At 37.5% G+C, this 18636-nt stretch overlaps 1 protein-coding gene and 1 non-coding gene across 7 annotated transcripts in view; both read left to right on the top strand.

The window, feature by feature from the left end:
• TMEM131L (transmembrane 131 like) overlaps nucleotides 1-18636 on the top strand; it is an 86427-nt gene that overhangs the window by 25805 nt on the left and 41986 nt on the right. For 5 of the 6 annotated variants that reach the window (XM_042468389.1, XM_042468392.1, XM_042468390.1 and 2 more), the window contains exons 4-8: nucleotides 3874-3942; nucleotides 5657-5780; nucleotides 10470-10586; nucleotides 14720-14830; nucleotides 18496-18573. In XM_042468389.1, the coding sequence (XP_042324323.1) occupies nucleotides 3874-3942; nucleotides 5657-5780; nucleotides 10470-10586; nucleotides 14720-14830; nucleotides 18496-18573 (499 nt within the window). The remainder of the gene's footprint in view (nucleotides 1-3873; nucleotides 3943-5656; nucleotides 5781-10469; nucleotides 10587-14719; nucleotides 14831-18495; nucleotides 18574-18636) is intronic. The other variant, XM_042468394.1, reaches the window with a different exon arrangement.
• On the top strand, nucleotides 16975-17105 carry LOC121932366. The gene has a single exon (XR_006104333.1). It is a non-coding gene; the product is annotated as a small nucleolar RNA SNORA66 (small nucleolar RNA).

Genomic DNA, 18636 nt, shown 5'->3' with positions numbered 1-18636 from the left:
ATTTAATTTGCAGCACTGAAAGCCAGTTTGAATAAAAAAAGAAAAAATACCCAATTACAAGCTGAGACATACAAATAGGATAGAAAACCATTTTAATGTTTTCATAGAATTGTAGAATTGGAAGAGACCACAAGGGCCATCCAGTCTAACCCCCCTGCCATGCAAGAACTCTCAATCAAAGCATACTCGACAGATGGCCATCCAGCCTCTGCTTAAAGACTTCTAAGGATGGAGACTCCACTACACTCCGAGGGAGTGTGTTCTACTTCCGAACAGCCCTTACTGTCAGGAAGTTCCTCCTAATGTTGAGGTGGAATCTCTTTTTCTATCAGTGATTAAAATATTTGGTTTCATATGACTCTTCACACATATTAGTTATCTCAGTAGTCCTTATAATAATCTGATAAATGTATCTGGAACCTCCTGAGAAAAAAGAGAAACAGAAAGACAGAGGTTTGCAAGGCCACCCAGTGTGCTTATTGCTGATTTGACATAGCATAGATTTCTCAGATGAGAGAGCAAGCCCTCAACAACAATGTTCCACCAGCGCACTTTCACTCTTTATAATTTCAGTTCCCTGTTTAAAATTCATACTGAAACCTACTGACAGAATGCCACACTGTTCTTGAACATAAACAGTCTTATCCTTTTTATAGAATTCTGCAAAGAGCAGTCCTGCCTGAATCTTTGCATCACACACAACATTTAAAATAACTCACTGCAACAGAACTGGATCGTACAAAATGACAAGAACATTTGTGAATGAACTGTGGTAGAGCTGAACCCTTGACTCTGCATTCTTCAACCTTTGCTTATCTTTCTTTTGCTAGCTATTTTTTTAAACAAGTTTCAGGAAAATGGAAAAGAGTTACTTTGTGTCTACATGCACTAGACACATTAGAAAGTTTCATATGAGCCATGTTTTGGTATTTCCTGAGTCTGTATTACTTCATTTAAGAAGAACCAGATAAGCCCAGGCTATCAGTTTCATGCAGGAAGAATTATATATGACAGGGTTGTTGATCATATAAATGAAATAATTCTGTGCAGCCAGCTCTACAGAACCAGACAATCCATCACCCTCCTGATGTTTTGGGATGTCTGTTCCCATAATCACTGACCACTGATTGTAGTAGTGACATTCCCAAAACATCTGAAGGCCATCAGGCTGGTTAGCTCTTCTTCAGTCATGCATTGTTAAATGACCTGTTTTAAAGTACTTGGATTAGAAATAGGATTACATTAGTAGTTAAACAAAGAACATGTATGTAATGATGTTTAACAAGTGTGTTAACTTCCTATTACTTTGTCTTTTGCAACTTCATTTTACTTCCTTTATTTGTCTCAATTTCTACCAAGAGATAAACTAGTTTCTGTGTGGCTGTGGATTACTCTGCAAAGCGCCCACAGCTGACAGTGAAACATTAAAGCTATTTTTGACTTTGCAGGAAAACCTATTTAACGTCAAACTGTTGATAAACAAAATGATCCTTAAGGCCAGTCATTATAATCCCTAGTTAATACAGAACAAAGCATATCTGGTCAGGATCCCCCCTTTTCTGCTGCTGGGGCTGGAGGTAACTTTTAACAGAAGCCTCTTTTACCCTGGAAATTTTCTCTGGAGATGGGGGACACTTCTGGGACAATGGAGAAATTCTGGGGAGGGGCAGAGAGACAGACCCCCCCAAACACCTTTCCTTCCCCTTTGCTGCCATCTGTTACTTCAATTCACAGAAAATTAGTCTGGATCCAGTCAGTGGAGCTTAAGTTAGTCATGACTTAAGTTTTCACATTAATGTCAGTGGAAAGTAACTGGAAAAAGAAGATCTGTATGAGCAGTTGTTGGTGTTGCCTCTAAGGCAAGGGTGGGAAATGTCTACTGGTACAAGGACCACTTTTTCACCCAGGGACCCACTGAGGGTCCCACTACATTTAAAAATATCAGGAGACAAAAATACAAATTTGGGGATCTTTTTTGTTTTGGGTTTTGGGGGGACATTTTTGTGGGCACTGTGCCCCCATTTTAGCATGGAACCACTAAGAATGGAAAAGAGAACCTCTTTGTTAAAAACCCATTTTCATCTTGGGGATGAATCAAAGGGTTTTTGGAGGATAAGTCAAAGTGAGAAGGTATTTGGGGAGACTTCAGATTTTCACCCCTTCCCTTGTCCAGCTTTTAAAACTTTAAAAATATTTATGTTGATGGACATGCATGCCCATATGATTTTAACCACAGGCACACTGCACATGGGCTGTATGTTTCCTACTTTGCAATTTGTTGCTTTGGATATATGCACATAGATATCAGGAAAAAAGTTACTTTTTGAAGTAGAGTTCCTCGAATCCCTCTGCCAGCATGGTAAATTATAAACTTGTTAGGCACTGTAGTGCTAAAAGTAAATTCTAAGCTCTGGGCATAAAAGTCAATTCAGGCTGTGATCAACATATAGAAGTGGGGTTAGTAAAGTATTAATAGTCAAGTATTTATAATAATAGAGGTAAACTGGAGTATAATCTTTTTGTTTGCCCCTGTTGAAACTGGTGTGACTAATCATTACCTCCTAGGAAAAGTATCTGGCTGCTGTTTTTCTTGTGAAGCAAAATGTACATATAACATCCAAACAATGATACCTTTATTGTGACAACCAAAATGTACAATTACTGTACATGTTGCAAGCTTTCGAAGTCACACTGACATGGGTGTTTTCATGATATGAATATGGACAGAGCTGATAGAACCAATAGCAGTTTGTAATGAAGTTTTAATTGTGATCTGTAGTATTCCCTTTTCTGAAGTTTCAGGTAGCACAGAATGCAACTGCCTGGGTGTTGTTAGGACTTCCCAGTATCAGCATGTAATAGCATGCCAAGGAGTCTGGAATCACTGCTTTTCTGATACTATGCTGGGTTGAGGGTTCTGTCAGCAGTAATTTACAACTAGGAAACTGATGAACAGATATTCTCCTCAATCATCCTGGCCAGTCACTGACTTCTTCAGATGGATCTTTGTAATAATAATAATAATTTGTTTTATTTATATACCGCTATTCCAAAGATCATAGCGGTGAACAGCATGTAAGCTAATTAGCAAGTACGCTAATTTGCCCCCAACAGTCTGGGTACTCATTTTAGCTCCCTCCTCGGAAGGATGCAAGCCTGAGTCGAGCTTGGGCCCTTTTGCTGGTCTTGAACTCGCAACCTTGTGGTTTTGAGTGAATGGCTGCAGTACAGACATTTAACCACTGCGCCACCAGGGCTCCTTTGTAGTGGTTTGAGAGATGGCCTACAATTCTTAGACTCAAGGGCTCAAATCCCAACCCAGTCACAGAAATCCAATGGGTTGATTCACTTTCTTGCAGTCTCAGAAGAAGACAGTAGCAAATCTCCTCAGAATAAATCTTGCCAAGAAAATCCTATGAAAGGGTTGTCTAAATCAGAGTTGACTTGACGGTACCTAACAACAACAAACAATTTTTATAAATAGATAGATCTCAGATATTTCAAAAATGTACACATAAACTGAGCTCTTGTGAAAATGGTATGTGCCAAGCCTAAAGTTATGATGGTAAAGGAGGGAATGTGGTATTATTGAATTTCACAGTTTTTATAGGCGGTTTTGATACAAATCGAATATGAAAGAAACTAGATGGCAGGCTTTTAAACTTATAGTTGGCATAAATCCTATTTGCTAATCACAACTAGAGCAGATTGATTCAACTTGTGCAATTTACATAAATGCAGCATTCAGGAACTTACCATTGCATCTGCTCTAATTAGAGCTAGCAGTTGGATTTAGACCTCTGTTTTCATCTCTTTTTAACAGATACATACATTTATATATATACACACACATACTTTTTTCTTGTTTTTCAGCTTCTCTGCAAAAATGCCTAATGGGAGGGTCCTCCATTTTCACCCTTCAATTCTCCATTTTGGAATGCAGTGAGTATGTTTTGCACTATAAAAATGTGGGGAAAACTTTGACCACAAGTTCACATTAGAAAGAAAGTTTAATGTTCTCTTGTTTTATTCATTTTGGCTAATACACACAGTTCCTTTTCACTGTGTTGTTTGTGAGGAGTTTGGAGTCCATAACTGCTTAGCAGTCCAGTTCAGGTCAAACTATAGTTATTTTACACCAGAGTTTAGAAGAGTTGCTCTTTGGGAATACACATACCAGAACCTCCCAGCTAGCACGGCAGCTATAGTTTACATACAAACCAAGTTCAGAAACAAATCTTGGCTTGTTCACTAAACCAGGTGTGGAGAGCATGGACTAGATGTGGTAAAGCTTGGCGAAAGAGAACAGTTTTAAGTCTCTTTTTATATGCTCATTGAGCTGGAAAAACAGCTACTGCTGCTGTAAACAATAATTGAAACAAAATATAGTTTGTTTATAATGACAAATATTGACTGGATTAAATTAGGCAAGTGAAATTTCCAATCTTTTCATGACCATGTTAGAAGAGAAGTAAATAAGACTCTTGAGTATTTGGTAATGAAAAGGTGTGTTTTAGAACCAGACCAATGTTTGAACCAGACTACTGTTTATACCAGGTGCGGGAGTTGCGCAGCACTCTTGATGTGGGATTCCAGCTCTCAGTAGGCCTTGTCATCATAGTCCACCATAAGGAGTACTGTATTTGAATCCACATCAAATTTCCCAGTATCTGGAGGGCCACATAATTCCCACCCCTGATTTGTACAGAAGCATCACTGGGACCAGTGACACAAATTTTATTAAAAAGGATTTTTAAGAGTTCATAACATGCTCCCCTTATTCTTCCATTATTTCTGATTCTCCATAATTATGTGGTTTCAAATATGTGATTTGCCCTTAGTAGTATTGCCATTAAATATACAGTAAGAATGGTACATATTCATAATGGTTGTTGATAAAAAAAAGTGTAATTTACAAGGCAAAAGGAAGAGCAGGAAAAATGATTTTTTAAAATGGTGAAGCAACAGTTTAAGTAAACCTTTTGCTCACTTCAGATTAATAGTAACCTTAGGAAAAGGAAGTAAAATCCAAACAGACACTTGGACACTTTTTACAATAATTTAAATTGTTGACCAACCAAATATATTTCAGAAACTCATTTCAGATGTTGCAAGCGTGGAATGTGTGGCTCTCCAGACGTCATTGGATCATAGCCCTCGTAAACTCTTTCAAACATATCTGGTGGTGAGTGGAGTAGAAGCCCAGCTTCTGGAGATCCATGCACTTCCTACTACCAAGCCATATGACTCATGTGCTTACTTCTCCCATCCTGTCCTCTTAACAGTTCCTTTTTTTTAACACAGACCATTGATGTTACATCCTAATAATAGTTTGCTCTCTCTAAACCAGAATAGCAAAACACAATGAAACTGTATGTTACACTCCTGGATTGGAAGGCAAGCACAGAGTATAATTAGCCAGCACATCCAAACTGACAACTTATTTCTTATGAAAGACAAACTTTTCCCTGGAGAGCCATGAGGGTTGGTGGTGGTGTGGGGGAACGAGAGGAGGAGTTTCCATATTACTAATATATATGCTGGATAATATAATTTATGTAGTGTCTTAAACTCTGCATATGGATCGGAAAGTTTTTTTTAAAATATTGCATTTTGTTTCATTATTACAGTAGTTTCTCTTTCTTGTTTCCCCTAGGTTACTGGGATTGCCTAAAGCTAAAATGCTATATGCTTACAATCCTAGTAGGGATAGAGACATTATAGTGAATTCAGTGTTTACAGCTACTAGACATTTTCATGTGTCTCCTGTTCATAGCAGGGTAAGTGTCGATGTAATTTTGGAAACTATGCTGTGATAAAGTGCCAAGAGCTTCATGCTTTTCTTGGCCTGAAGCTTTAGTTGTTGGCTCTCCCTTCCCTACTGTCCCAGCCATCAATTTGTTCCTGATTTTCCAAGATTTTCCATATTTCTAATATGACTGAGTTTAAGATTCTCCTAAAAAACTGGCCTTTCACGGCTGTGACAAAGACCCACAGAAGCTTCCCTTTTTCATAGTAGTTTGGTGATTTTTGCAAACTCAGTTGGCTGCAGCTTCAGTTCATTTTTCTCCCCAGGGAAAATAATTTTTTTTCCTTCCTAGTAGTAGGGATATTTATCGTGGAATCCATCAGATATTTCTACATGGTACTGCCACTGCTACTTGGAAAAAGAATAACTTGAATGCCCATTGTTGATTGCAGAAGGTGTAAGATGGAATGCTGCCAGTACCCGAGGCTTGGTTAAAGAGAACATGTGTTAGGAATTATGTCTTTCCTATCTGAACAGAATCTTCTGAAAGGGGGAGAAATCTCTTAAGGCCCCTCTCCCCAGTATGTTAGGGAAGGGAAGGGGCTATTTTGTGTTAAAATTGAAAACTGAAATTTGAGTTAAAATTAAAAAATGCTGTTAGTATGAGTCCATGTATTAAAAAAGGCAAGTGAGAAGAGTTGAAAACATTACTCACAAAGAGGGAATACATAGTTAGTCTGCAGCTTTGGAAGGAAAAAGCATATATTATCAAACTTCTGTTTTTCTCTGAAATAAACACATTATAATTACAGTATTACATGGTGGCTGTATATATTGTAAAAAAATTTTTTTAAAAAAAATCTTTACTTGTTTGTCTTACATATTTCATATAAAGGTGAACTACAGTAGACCACTTTTAAAAAGGATATCTGCTTTGTCATTTTTGATCATAATGTCGTGTCTGAATAATTTTTGAAAGAACAATATTGTTGTACAGCTCAAAATCCAAAAATCCTTTTTGTAGAAGCCAGCATAAACAAAAGCATGTAAGGTCTGGATGCAAACAGTTGTCTGCCGAAAAGTATGTGAATATAAGTTTCTCAGTCATCAGTCATTGAGCCATATAGGAAACTGCTTTAGATATCAAAAGATGTATACTGTGACAGAAGGAAAACTCTTCCTTCCCCATTTATCCAGTGCTCTGTAGCCAAAAATCATTAACCTATAATGCCTTTTCTAATCGCATGATCACCTTCTTTGGATCTCTGTATGTTTAAGTCTAGCAGAAGCTCCTTAGCTCTTCATGGTCTTTTCTTGCCTTCCCCTTATATCTACACTGTCCCTGCAATATGTCCTCCTGTACATCCACCATGTGACACCATCCAAGGGTGTCTTCCTCCCTTGAAATTGCTGTGTTCTGCCTTTATGCCTTACATGTTTGATATGTCTTCCTGAACACCAGTATGATTCTGTCTCTTTTGCTTTATTTAATTATTGCTCAAAATAAATCTTGTTTGCTAAACCTTTAGTGTCACCTTCTATTTCCTGTGTCATACTGAAACAATGGTTAAGCATGTATAACCGTGTGGGTTTGTGTTAAGCCTTGTGCATATTGTTTTACCTTTGCCTACACTTTCTTTCTTCCTCCTTTTATTTTCACATCAGTATTGCATTTTATATTGTAAGCTCCTTGGGGCAAGGACCTGTTTTGTACTTTGTAAGCTCCTTAGGGACCTTCTTCCTGCACTTTAAAAAATGGCACAGAGTGAAAAGTGATTAAGTGAAAAGTGTTAACATTAACAATGCTATAGAAATGCCTTCCTTATTACCATCATTATTGGCATTATAGCAGTCATGCTGCTCTGTGGGGATACTCAAGAAATCCCTATTAACTTTATCCATTGAATGTTACCGTTCACCTGTGTAGTTGGCTAGCTGGCAAATCTAAACATCTAAATATGTGGAAGGAAGTTGAGTCATAACTGCTGACTTTCTCCTCTGACACCTGTGTATTGAATGGAGTACAATAATGGGATCTGTGTGGATTTTGGAACCCTGGTTGAATTAGATCTTTTATGCTCACTCCAAGGCCTTATTCCCAGTACTTTTTAAACTGGATTGTGAATCAGTTCGAACTGGTTCAAATGACCCTGGTTCCCACTTAATCCAAATCGCTGAAGTGATTCTGAGAGGAGGGGCATGTACTAGACCCATTTAACCCACGTCTTTTTGACACTTTTTCCCCACTTCTTTTTTGATAAATCAAATCTGCGCAAGTGTGAACCACATCTGGATCGAAATTGATTTAAATTTGCCTTTCATCCGGTTAGAGCGGGTCCATTTTGAATCGATTCATGCCTGAATGTGAACGACAAGTGGATTATTTTGAAGGGGAAAATGCGATCGGGACAAATGTAGTGGGAATCATGCTCCACAGTCAAATCGATCCATCGATTTGGATCACACACCGATTTATCTGTAAACGGGAATGGGGCCTTAGGTTCTTGCACAGTACATGAGGACAAACAGCAGATGCATAGAGGTTGTATGGAGGGAAGCAGATGTGTACCTGTTGAATAGATTACTTGAGCAACCGTGAATTACTGTCAGAAAAAGAAAGATTAGTAACACTGTTTCTACAGCTGAATAAAAAAAAATTAAAGGAATTTGAATAACTTTGTTACAGCTAAATATGTATGAAATAACATCATTTATAGGCAGTGAGCAAAAGCTGAGACTAAGGGGCTCGACAGATGGGTGGCGAAATGCTGCCCGTTTGTCCCAGATTGTTGCTGCAGCAATCACACAGCACATGAACGATCCGTTCCCTCTCAGGAGAAAAAAGAAGCTTCTGAAAGCAGCTTCTTGGAAGGGACGCCATAATGACGCTTGTGCACCATGATGACGCTCCTTCCGGCCAGCGCCATTTGGGGGCTCTGATGCCCATGTGTCATCATGGCACGCGTATCAACATGGCACACAAACGGCAAAAGTAGGGCTGGTGCATGTGGACACCCAGCCGTATCTAGCCCTACTTTTGGCCCCAGGCCGGCACAAAGTGACAGTCTGTTTAGGACCTAAAATAATTGCTAATGAAGTGCTTTTTTTTTAAATAGCACCATTGTGAGAATTTTCCAACTGCAAATAAAATTTTTCTTACAGTGCAACCTCGTGTTTGATTATTCTGAGGTAAATCCCATAAATTGAGTGGGATTTACTTTGAGGCACATGTGCAAGGACTGCACCTTTCATACTCTCAAAGTTACTATTCAAGTACTCAAGATGTCCCTGGGGATAAATCTCCACAGGATGTATTACAAACATCTTTAAAACTGCCCTGTGCTTCAAATGCAATTTGTTGTGTGGTATAGCAGCTGTTATCTGAGAAACACAAGTGGAGTATTTGAATGTATTCACATGATGGCTTTTTGCATCCTGGCTTTGCTGTTAAATTTAATTAAAAAAATAAAAATAAAAGCAAGCTTCTTTTCATGTCCATGCTTATTGTTGGTGCAATAAGAGTCTCTAGCAGCCATGCATGTCACATTCTTAACCTGTTCTTTCTCTTTCTGCTAAAGAGAAAAAGAATGTCTCATTTCAGATGTAACAGTAATCTAAATGAACCTCATGTTTGCATGCTCTTTCTGCCCTCTCTTCCATTGTGGGTACATGGTGGAGATTGGAAATGGTTGCTTCCTGTTTTCAATTGACTTTGGCTTTGTATTTGAGAAAGGTAAAATGTGGTTGACTGAAACTATGGAATACAGAAACAAATGATTATAAAATGATGGTTTCTGGTCTTGGCATGTTCCACCCCTCCCCCATGGTTTAAACTAACCAGAGTTCCCCAGTTCAGATACAATGAAAAATTCCAGTTAATTTAAACCAAGAAATGAATGATCCCAGTGTCATCTTTAAGGCTGGGCTGGATAAGAAGAACCCAATGTTGAGTGCATGAGCTTGAGGCTACTGTTATTTATTCATGATATACTAAATCGTGATTTGTTGTTGCATTCAAAACACTTTGTGACTCAAGTAAACATAGACATTTCTGGCTGCACTGGCTTGATTTGCAGTCAGTGGCAAATCATTGTTTGCCATTATATCCAGAACTGTTCAAGAACCCTCTGTGGATTCCAAAATCCATGGATGTTCAAGTCCCATCATATCCAGTTGCATAGTGAAATGTCCCTTATATAAAATGGCAAAATCAAAGTGTGTTTTCTAGAATTTATATCTTTTTGAATAATTTTCAAGCTGTAGATGGTTAAATTCATTGATAAAGGAGGACCAACTATATATTTTACCAGGGTTAGGGCAAATCATGGTTTGCTACTCATCATGATTGGAAACTTCTAATTATGGTTTGGGGGCACAGAGAGCATGCAAGCATGAGGCTAATGGTTACTTTTGCATGCAATACTAAGTTAGAGTTTAGTGTTGCATTTTAACCCAGCCATTGTCTCTGATTCTACTATGACTTCTTTAGAAAGAAGGAAAGAAAGAGCAATCAGTCTTAGCACTCTGCTATAGACACTCAATGCATTGCTACTTGTTGACCCTCCAGATTGGTCTTCAGGCTTTGTGGAGGGAGGCATAAGGGGATATCTGTTCCCTAGGTGTAGGGTAATTGGTTAAGGAGTTTTAATTTATAAGTCAGTAATTGAAATTATTGCAATTTAAGTATATTGAACATCAGACACTTTTATTTTATCTGTAGGTGATTCCAGCAATGGGAAAAATTTATTTCAGAGTTCTGTTTCTTCCAATTGAAGAAGGCAGTTTTGAAAGTTCATTATTTATAAATACCTCATCTCATGGAGTATTTTCCTATCAGGTAATCTATTATTCACCAGCTTGAGATAAAAGGATAATTGTTTTCAAATAATGTCACAGTTGGCAAAAAGGGGAGAAAGAATTAGCTAGTGTTTCTTGACCATGAATAAATAAGATTTGTAGAATGCTTTATTATACATAAGAGGCTGCGCATGAGGGTCTCTGTCCCTCTGGTCTGTACTATTTTTGGTGATTTCCTACATGTATGTTGGAGAGAGAAAATGAGAGTGTGCTCTCTGTGAGAATTGAGGACAAGAGCTTGCATGCTGTTTTAATAAGGCACTGGTAAACTGAGATTTTAAAAAAAGTTTATATTTTACCAAACTTTTACGTGCTTTAAGCCTGAACATAAATTGTTTTAAAAGGAGATGTAGTATTGCTCAGTCATACTTTGCTCCTGCAAGATGTATGGTCACAATGTAGAAGCGGGGGGGGGATGAAGAAAGTATTTGTTTGTACAGGCCCAAAGTTAAATTTCTATAGTGTGCCCAGATTTTGGAAAGTTATTTTGAAAACAGAATCATCATCATTAGCTAGTTTTTCTAATTACTCATTTAGAACATTTAACATTGTATTAGTTCTGAAATGACCTTTCTTGCTCCCTCATTAACCCAAAGCAAGATGTTACAGGTAGCAGTGTTATGTGTGATACATTTTGGTGGGACTGAGAAATACAAGGTAGGCAAATATTGCCTTGCAACATATCAAATGTGTTATTTTTCTGGAGTCACAGTGGTTGTAGTATGCTATGCAAACTCTTTGCTCTCCTTCCAGCTTAGAAACACATCACAATAAGTTCCCCATGCAAGTGCAGAGAGTTGCCTCCCACAAGACTAAAGAACAAAGCATAGCTTACATTTTGCTATATCATTTGTTTTCCTATTCATGCAGAATATCTTGCATGTTGTGGTACTGTTGCATGCTACTTTGGGATGTAAAAGACAGTGGAACTTGCCAGTGAAGATATCTCATTAGAATGGATCAAATTACATTATACACATACACATGCACATTTACAACACAAGCCCTTAAATTGATTTATTTAATACATAGAAAAATGTATAAATAAATAATTTAATTATTGCATCATGTCCATTTTAAAAGTCAGTGGGTATCTTGCACTATCAACCTGTGTGGGTGACACAAAATAATTATTGGAGGCTTCATTTTGATTTTAGGAACCAAATACTTTGTAATCCAGCTTCTATGAAGGGAAAGATGTCACTTGGCTTCATTTAAACCACACCTGTGGCTGGTGTGATACTTTTCTCTTCCTTTATTTTGCTTTCCTTCCAGATTTTCTGCAGTTTATCAGAAGTTAGGAGAGGAGATTTTTGTGAGGTTCATGTGAAGTAGTACCACTTGCCAAAGAGACAGAGCCAGCAGGCAGGTGGATTTGTGAAATCCTGATCTTTTGGTCAACACTATTCTGTTCTGTCTTTATTCTTCTCTCTTCAGAGTAAATTCATTTTTATGTAGCACTGGGGAGCTATCTTGTCAGAGAGTTGGATATCTACTTTTCTTGGGAAGCTCAACTAGAAAGCTACTTTCCAGTCTTACATATTTTCATCTAAACAGCATAAATAATTATGAATAAACTTGTCTTTCAGACTAATTCCCTCAGTGCTCTGTCTTGAGAGTTCAGAACCTCACTTAAGTTCTGCACATTTTAAATAAGGGTTTTGTTTGGGTAAAAGGTGTGTATTCTTAACCATTTTTTCAGGCAGTACACTAGATAGCTATGGATGATAAATGGATTTAGCTAATTTGCTTTGCTCCAGAAATTGATTTTTAATGTTTATACTTAAAACTGTCTGACATAGGTATACTTTGCTGATAGATCAGTTGTTTTCTCTTTTATGTGGAATATTCAGAATAATCTCAGTCAAAATATCTTTTTGTGTATACAGTCACCCTTTTCAGTCCAGCCCTTCTCCTTTGGATATTGCACAAAAATCCAAGAATGGGATAAGATACCTTTGTCTGCTCAGAAAAAAAGGATGCATGTCCCAGGATGCTAAAAAGTTGGTCTTTCATTTGTGAGCACACACACAAACATAGGAGATTATAAAACAGGGACAGGAGCAAAGTGGATGGCTCTCCCAACTTTATCCCATCTGTGACTGCGATCGCGTGAAAGACATTCATACATGTTGCACTGATCCTGTCATTCTGTCAGCAAAGTGGAAATGTTCTTTCATTGCAGTTGGCCTTTCTTATCCATGGGTTCAAGCATCCATGGATTGAAAATATTCAAAAAAGTTATAAATTCCAAATAGCAAGCCTTCATTTTCCATTTTATATAAGGGACACCATTTTGCTGTGCCATTATATTTAATGGGACTTGAGCATCCACAAATTTTGTTATCCACGGGGGATCCTGGAACCAAACCCCAGCGGATAATAAGGACCCACTGTATTACAAAATGAAGGGCAATGAAGGAGCACTTCATCTCACTGACAAATCAGTGACAGGATCAGTGCAATGTTATATAAAAGTGTTTTTCCCCATCATGGTCACTAGTGCTTTATGGATGAGAAAATGTCCAGTTCTGCATGACATCATGTGAAAGTCCTTTATGCAACCAGGGACAAGTACAGGACAAGGACTTCCTTTTCTCCATCTGATAATCTTCAATGATGAAAAAATAATTGTGAGAGATCTGTACTTAGGACAAGATACTACTGTTAGAACAGACTATGGAGAAGCAGAATGGTTCCCGATTGGCAAAGGGGTCAGGCAGGAATGCATTCTATAACTCCATTTGTTCAAATTGTACGCAGAAAATGCCATATACAGAGTAGGCTTAGACTCAGGGGAAGGAAGAGTGAATATAAGAGGAAGGAATGTCAACAATCTAAGATATGTGGATGACACCATATTACTCATGGAAAACATCATAGGCTTGGAAGAGTTACTAAGGAAGGTCAAGGAAGAAAGTGCAAAGGCAGTCTTACTGCTGAATATAAAGAAAACAAAAATAATGACCATGGAGGAGCTTCATAAATTCAACCTAGGTAATGAAGAAATAAAAATAGTTAAAAGGCTTCTTGTACCTTGGATCAGGCATTGAACAGAATTGAGACTGCAGTCAAGAAATATGAAATGGGCTAAGTAATATCATGAAATGTAAAGATATACAACTGAGCACTAAAGTTAGAATTGTCCGAGTCATTATATTCCCATCACCATGTATGGATGTGAGAGCTGCACAGTGACAAAAAGCCAACAGAATGAAAATAAACTTATTTGAGATGTGGTGCTGGAGAAGAGTGCTGAGGATCCGGAGGACAGCCAAAAAGACAAATGGGTCCTTGAAAAGATCAAGCCTGAACTTTGCCTGGAAGCCAAGATGACAAAACTGAAGCTGTTGTTCTTTGGTCACATCATGAGAAGGCATGACTCATTAGAAAAGACAATAATGCTAAGGAAGGTGGAGGGCAGCAGAAAGAGAGGAAGAGCACATGCCAGATGGATAGACAGAAGGGCAGTTAACAGCAAAAACACACATACCTTGGGGATTGTATAAAAATCCTTTTGTGGCTTTTCTATATAAGCCCCCTAAAAACCATCTTCAGAGCATCTGAAGCAGAACAATCAGTCTTCTCTCTCTCTCTCTCTCTCTCTTTTTTTTTAGGAAATAAAAGACCATATTTTTAGCTTGCTGGGATTTGACTTCTTTTTTTCTCCTGTGGATTTCTCTGGATGATTCCCAGGTGCCCCCCCCTTTTTTTTCTGGTTTTTAATTCTACACAGACAAAAGACCGAAAATGTTGCCCTTCTTCAGAATTGGCTTTCCCATGTCACTACATAGCTAAATCTGATTGCCGTGGACATTATGAGATCATCAGACTGACTACTGTGCCTGATTGACTGGGAGTCACCAAGTCAGGAAGAATCTCCAGGGTGTTTTTAACTTCCCGTAGCCGGCATAAAAGGCTGTAAAAATATTGGGGGCCTTTGCATATTGAAAATGTTTGCATATGGACATTTCATGCATCCCTGGTATTTAAATTTTTTAGCATAATCTGTTTGTCTTTATATTTTCTCGCTATTTTAGTTCCAGAATGTAGTATTTCATATTTGTTGAAATTATTAAGAAATGGTTAATACAATATTTTATTTTACAACAGGTCTTTGGAACAGGAATTTCAAGGACCATTTCAGAAGAGTTTAGGAAACAGTTATCAAATACTTACTTACTTCTTCCTCATATCAACAGTATCCAGATCTCACAAACACTGGTATAGTATTTCTTTAAAGATGATCTTATGTGCTGGGATAAAAGAACTGTATTTTGCTGTTCTGTATGATAAGCAGAAAACTGTGACAGAGATTTTAAGTGTGACTGTTGATTCTTTGGAGAATGGAAGTCTGGAAGCATTTATAGAGTTAGGATGGAAATAAGGCAGCATTTGGAAGTAGCATTTGCAACCACATAAATGGAGATGTAATCATTGCACACAAATTGTCACTCCTGTGTGTTGCACAGATGACCAATTAGTAAAATTTTAAAAGTATCATGTTCATACTTTTTTATAATATTGGCACTAAATGTTGCTCTATTGTTCCATGTCCCAAAGAGAGGTATACAGAAGCAGATATCTCTTCGTAATATCTGAGAGCAGGGAACTGTCTAATTAAAAATAATAATAATTGTAAGCTGCTCTGAGAGCCTTTAGGGCTGAAGGACGGGGTATAAATACCGTAAATAAATAAAAATAATCCCATTTGTCCATTATTTCAACAGAGATTTCTTTCTTTCATATGTTGCATGGCCATTTTGCAGACTGTGAAAATAAATGCTTAATCTTAACTTTGACGATATTCTGCAGGAAGCTAATAATGTCCTGAATTGTGTACTTTGAAGAAGATCTATACTTTACTATATATTGACAGTTAATAAGGAAACACCTAATAGCCCAATTCATGCATTTACAAAGCATCTTTGAATCAATTCATGTAGAAGGACGAACATTATTCTCCCTCCTCCATCTCCTTTGTCTCTCACTGGGACAATTATGAATAGGAGTTTCTCCTATATGCTGGATACTCTGCACAATTGGCAGCCTTAGATTTATTGATATGACACATGGATAAGTTAAAGATAAAACTTAGGGGTGTGTAACAAAGGATGTAAAGAATGAAGCAAATATTGCCAAAGAACACAATTCCCGCAGGCATAATTGTTTGTGCTCATAGTAAAGGCTGGATGGATGAGAGAGTAGAGTGGGGTCAGTACTTCCAAGACAGATTACATTCTTGCCTTTCACCAGGAGATGGTTCCTTTTTTAAAAAAAATACGAGTTAAAGTACAGTACTTACATTGATCCATGGATAAGTCAACTAAGGTTTTTGGGGTCTATTTTTTAACCTAAATTTCTAGACTTAGAATCATAGAATCATACAGTGGTGCCCCGGGATACGAAATGATCGCGTTACGAAATTTCCGGGGTACGAAAAAGTTAGATTGGAAAAAACTGTTCCGGGTTACGATATTTTTTTCGGGTTACGAAATTTATTTCGGCGCGAAATTCAAACGCAAAGCGCGGCTAGCGGCTTTCCAGCGCTAACAGAAAGCCTTTTCGGGTTGCGAAATTATCGGGTTACGAACGGAACGGCGGAACGAATTAATTTCGTAACCCGAGGTAGCACTGTAATTGGAAAAGACCGCACGGGCCAATATACATGAGTTATACACAGAAGTGCCAATATCTGTAAATGGATCACCACACTTTCCAGATTTGCTGCTTTATTTATATGGTGAAAACTGTCCATATTATTGTTCTTAAGATATTTAGCAAAGTGAAACTGAATAAAAAAATTTGAGGCGAGGGCAGCTTCTGAGCCTCTTTTCTAGACAAATGTCTTTATCATTGGTGAACAGCTTGTGTTTTTCCAGACATTGTTGGTCTATAGCCCCCATCATACCCGGCCACCCATATCTAATGGGGAAAGATGATAGGAGTTACAGTCAACAATATCTAGAAGGTCACATATAGTCCAGCCTTCTTTTCTACAAAACAGATGTAGCAATGAAAACACAATCCCACCTCAACTGAGCCCTTAATTGGCTTCCATTTTCTTTGGTGACCAGGAACAGAGCTACCACTTAGATCACAGTGTGCAGTTTGTTGCCTCTCCATGTATGGTTGGATAGTAACTCCCATCAGCCCTTGACAGCATATTCTCTAACTTCAGTGGAGGTTCTGGTCCACAAAATAGTGGGAACAAATTAAGTGCTTGTTTGAGCTTCTTTTTTGTTGTATCTGCTTTGCACAGTAGTAGTTGTGTTTACAAATGCTTTTACTGTATAAATATAGAAGGAAAGGATGGTGTTGGATTTGTTTAACTCTTTAGTTATGTAAGTACTGTACTTTAACGGTAACTGCAGACTCGATCACTGGCTCTGCATTATGTGGCAGAAGCAAGGGGAACAGGTTTGCTAAATTAAATATGACAGAAGCATTTGGCCTTAGAAATAATTCTAAGGTTGTTTATTCTATACATACTATAACAGCAACAAAATTATTAATGTCTTGCTGTCTAACATTTGCACTAAAGATGTAGTCTCAAACTTAATTACTGTGAATTCTCATTAAATGGATTTGCTAGGCAAACATCCAGTGTGAATGGAAGATTTTTCTTGTTTGCCTATATTACAGTTGTAAGAACATGAAAAGAAATGGAAAGGTTTTTTTAATGCATTGACTGTGCAACAGAATAGGTGGTGTAAAGAGGAGGAATGTTTCTTCCGCTCTTCACTGTTCCACATAAGACTCCAAAATTCTGCCAAGCATTTTCTTCTTAGTATATTGTATGAGTATAAGCTCTAATGTTTTTCCTTATTAAAAACATTGCACTATACAGTCTGTACAAACAAGCTGTAATAAAACCAGCTCTCCTTAGAAGCCAAAATGAAGCTATCATACTTGGCCATATGGTGAGATAACATGACTCAGTAAGGAAGAGGATAATGCTTTGAAATGCCAAAGGCACAGGGAAAGAGAAAGTTTGCATTACAGGTAGATTGACTGAATTAAGGAAGTCACAGCCCTGAGTTTGTAGCATCTGAGCAAGGCTGTTGATGAAAGGTACCCTGAAGGTCTCTCATTCATAGGGTTGCCATAAGGTGAAGCTAATTTGACAGCAACAAACAACAGTAACAAAACCAGATCAACATATGTTTCAGCCTTGAATAAAACTTGATTTGCAAAAAGGTAGTAGTAATAGTTAAAGCAGATCTTTCGTACAAAATGAGGCAGAATGAAATTGTGCAGTAGCTCCCCCTTGTGGGAATTTAAAAGATTTTGTGAACCAAAAAAAGACAGTGTTTATCATTAGTGATTGGTTTTTTAATAAATGTTTTGTGAAATATTATTTGTGTTTGTTCTGTATAGATCCTCTTCCATAAGTATAACTGAAGGCCTTATTTGGGTGATAAGGCATGGTACACATTTGAAAATAAAATAGAGAAAGCATTAATATAAATAAACCTGACCTCTTTCTGGTACGTAGTTGCATTTGTTAAAACGTTTGGCATCTGCAAGTACAATCAAGAACATAAAGCACAAGAGGGCAACTTCTTTGAGAAAATTCTCAAAATTATATAAACTCTGGTGTTTGTGCTAAAAATAAGGATGTCATAACATGTCATATTTTAGTGTGAAATATTTTCAAGATGAAAATACCGAGAATGTGGCATCATATCACATTGTTTTCTGGAAGGCTTCTCCAGCTGCTTGAAACAAGGAGCTATAGATAATTCTGGTTAAGGCAAGAGACATTTCTCATTGACCTCAACGGCACGTTCCTCTATACAAATTAAAATATCACCAGTTTACTTTTATTTTTGTCTAGATTATAATTTCTGTATTTGGATTTCTTTTTTTTATCTTTTTCCCCCCAGGCAGAAGCTAGGAATGTCAGTCATTTAAAAGTTCGTCTTGAATGCAGTTTACACAACGATTTGTATCAACATTTTAAGGTAGGATACATACATGTGGTCTTTGTTCTGTATTTTTAAAAAAGCACATAAACATTGTATATA

Source organism: Sceloporus undulatus, chromosome 5, assembly GCF_019175285.1.
Source record: "Sceloporus undulatus isolate JIND9_A2432 ecotype Alabama chromosome 5, SceUnd_v1.1, whole genome shotgun sequence".
In the NCBI taxonomy this organism is placed as follows: Eukaryota; Metazoa; Chordata; class Lepidosauria; order Squamata; family Phrynosomatidae; genus Sceloporus; species Sceloporus undulatus.
Note: the sequence above shows the minus strand (reverse complement) of the source record. Positions and strands in the feature narration are given on the sequence as shown.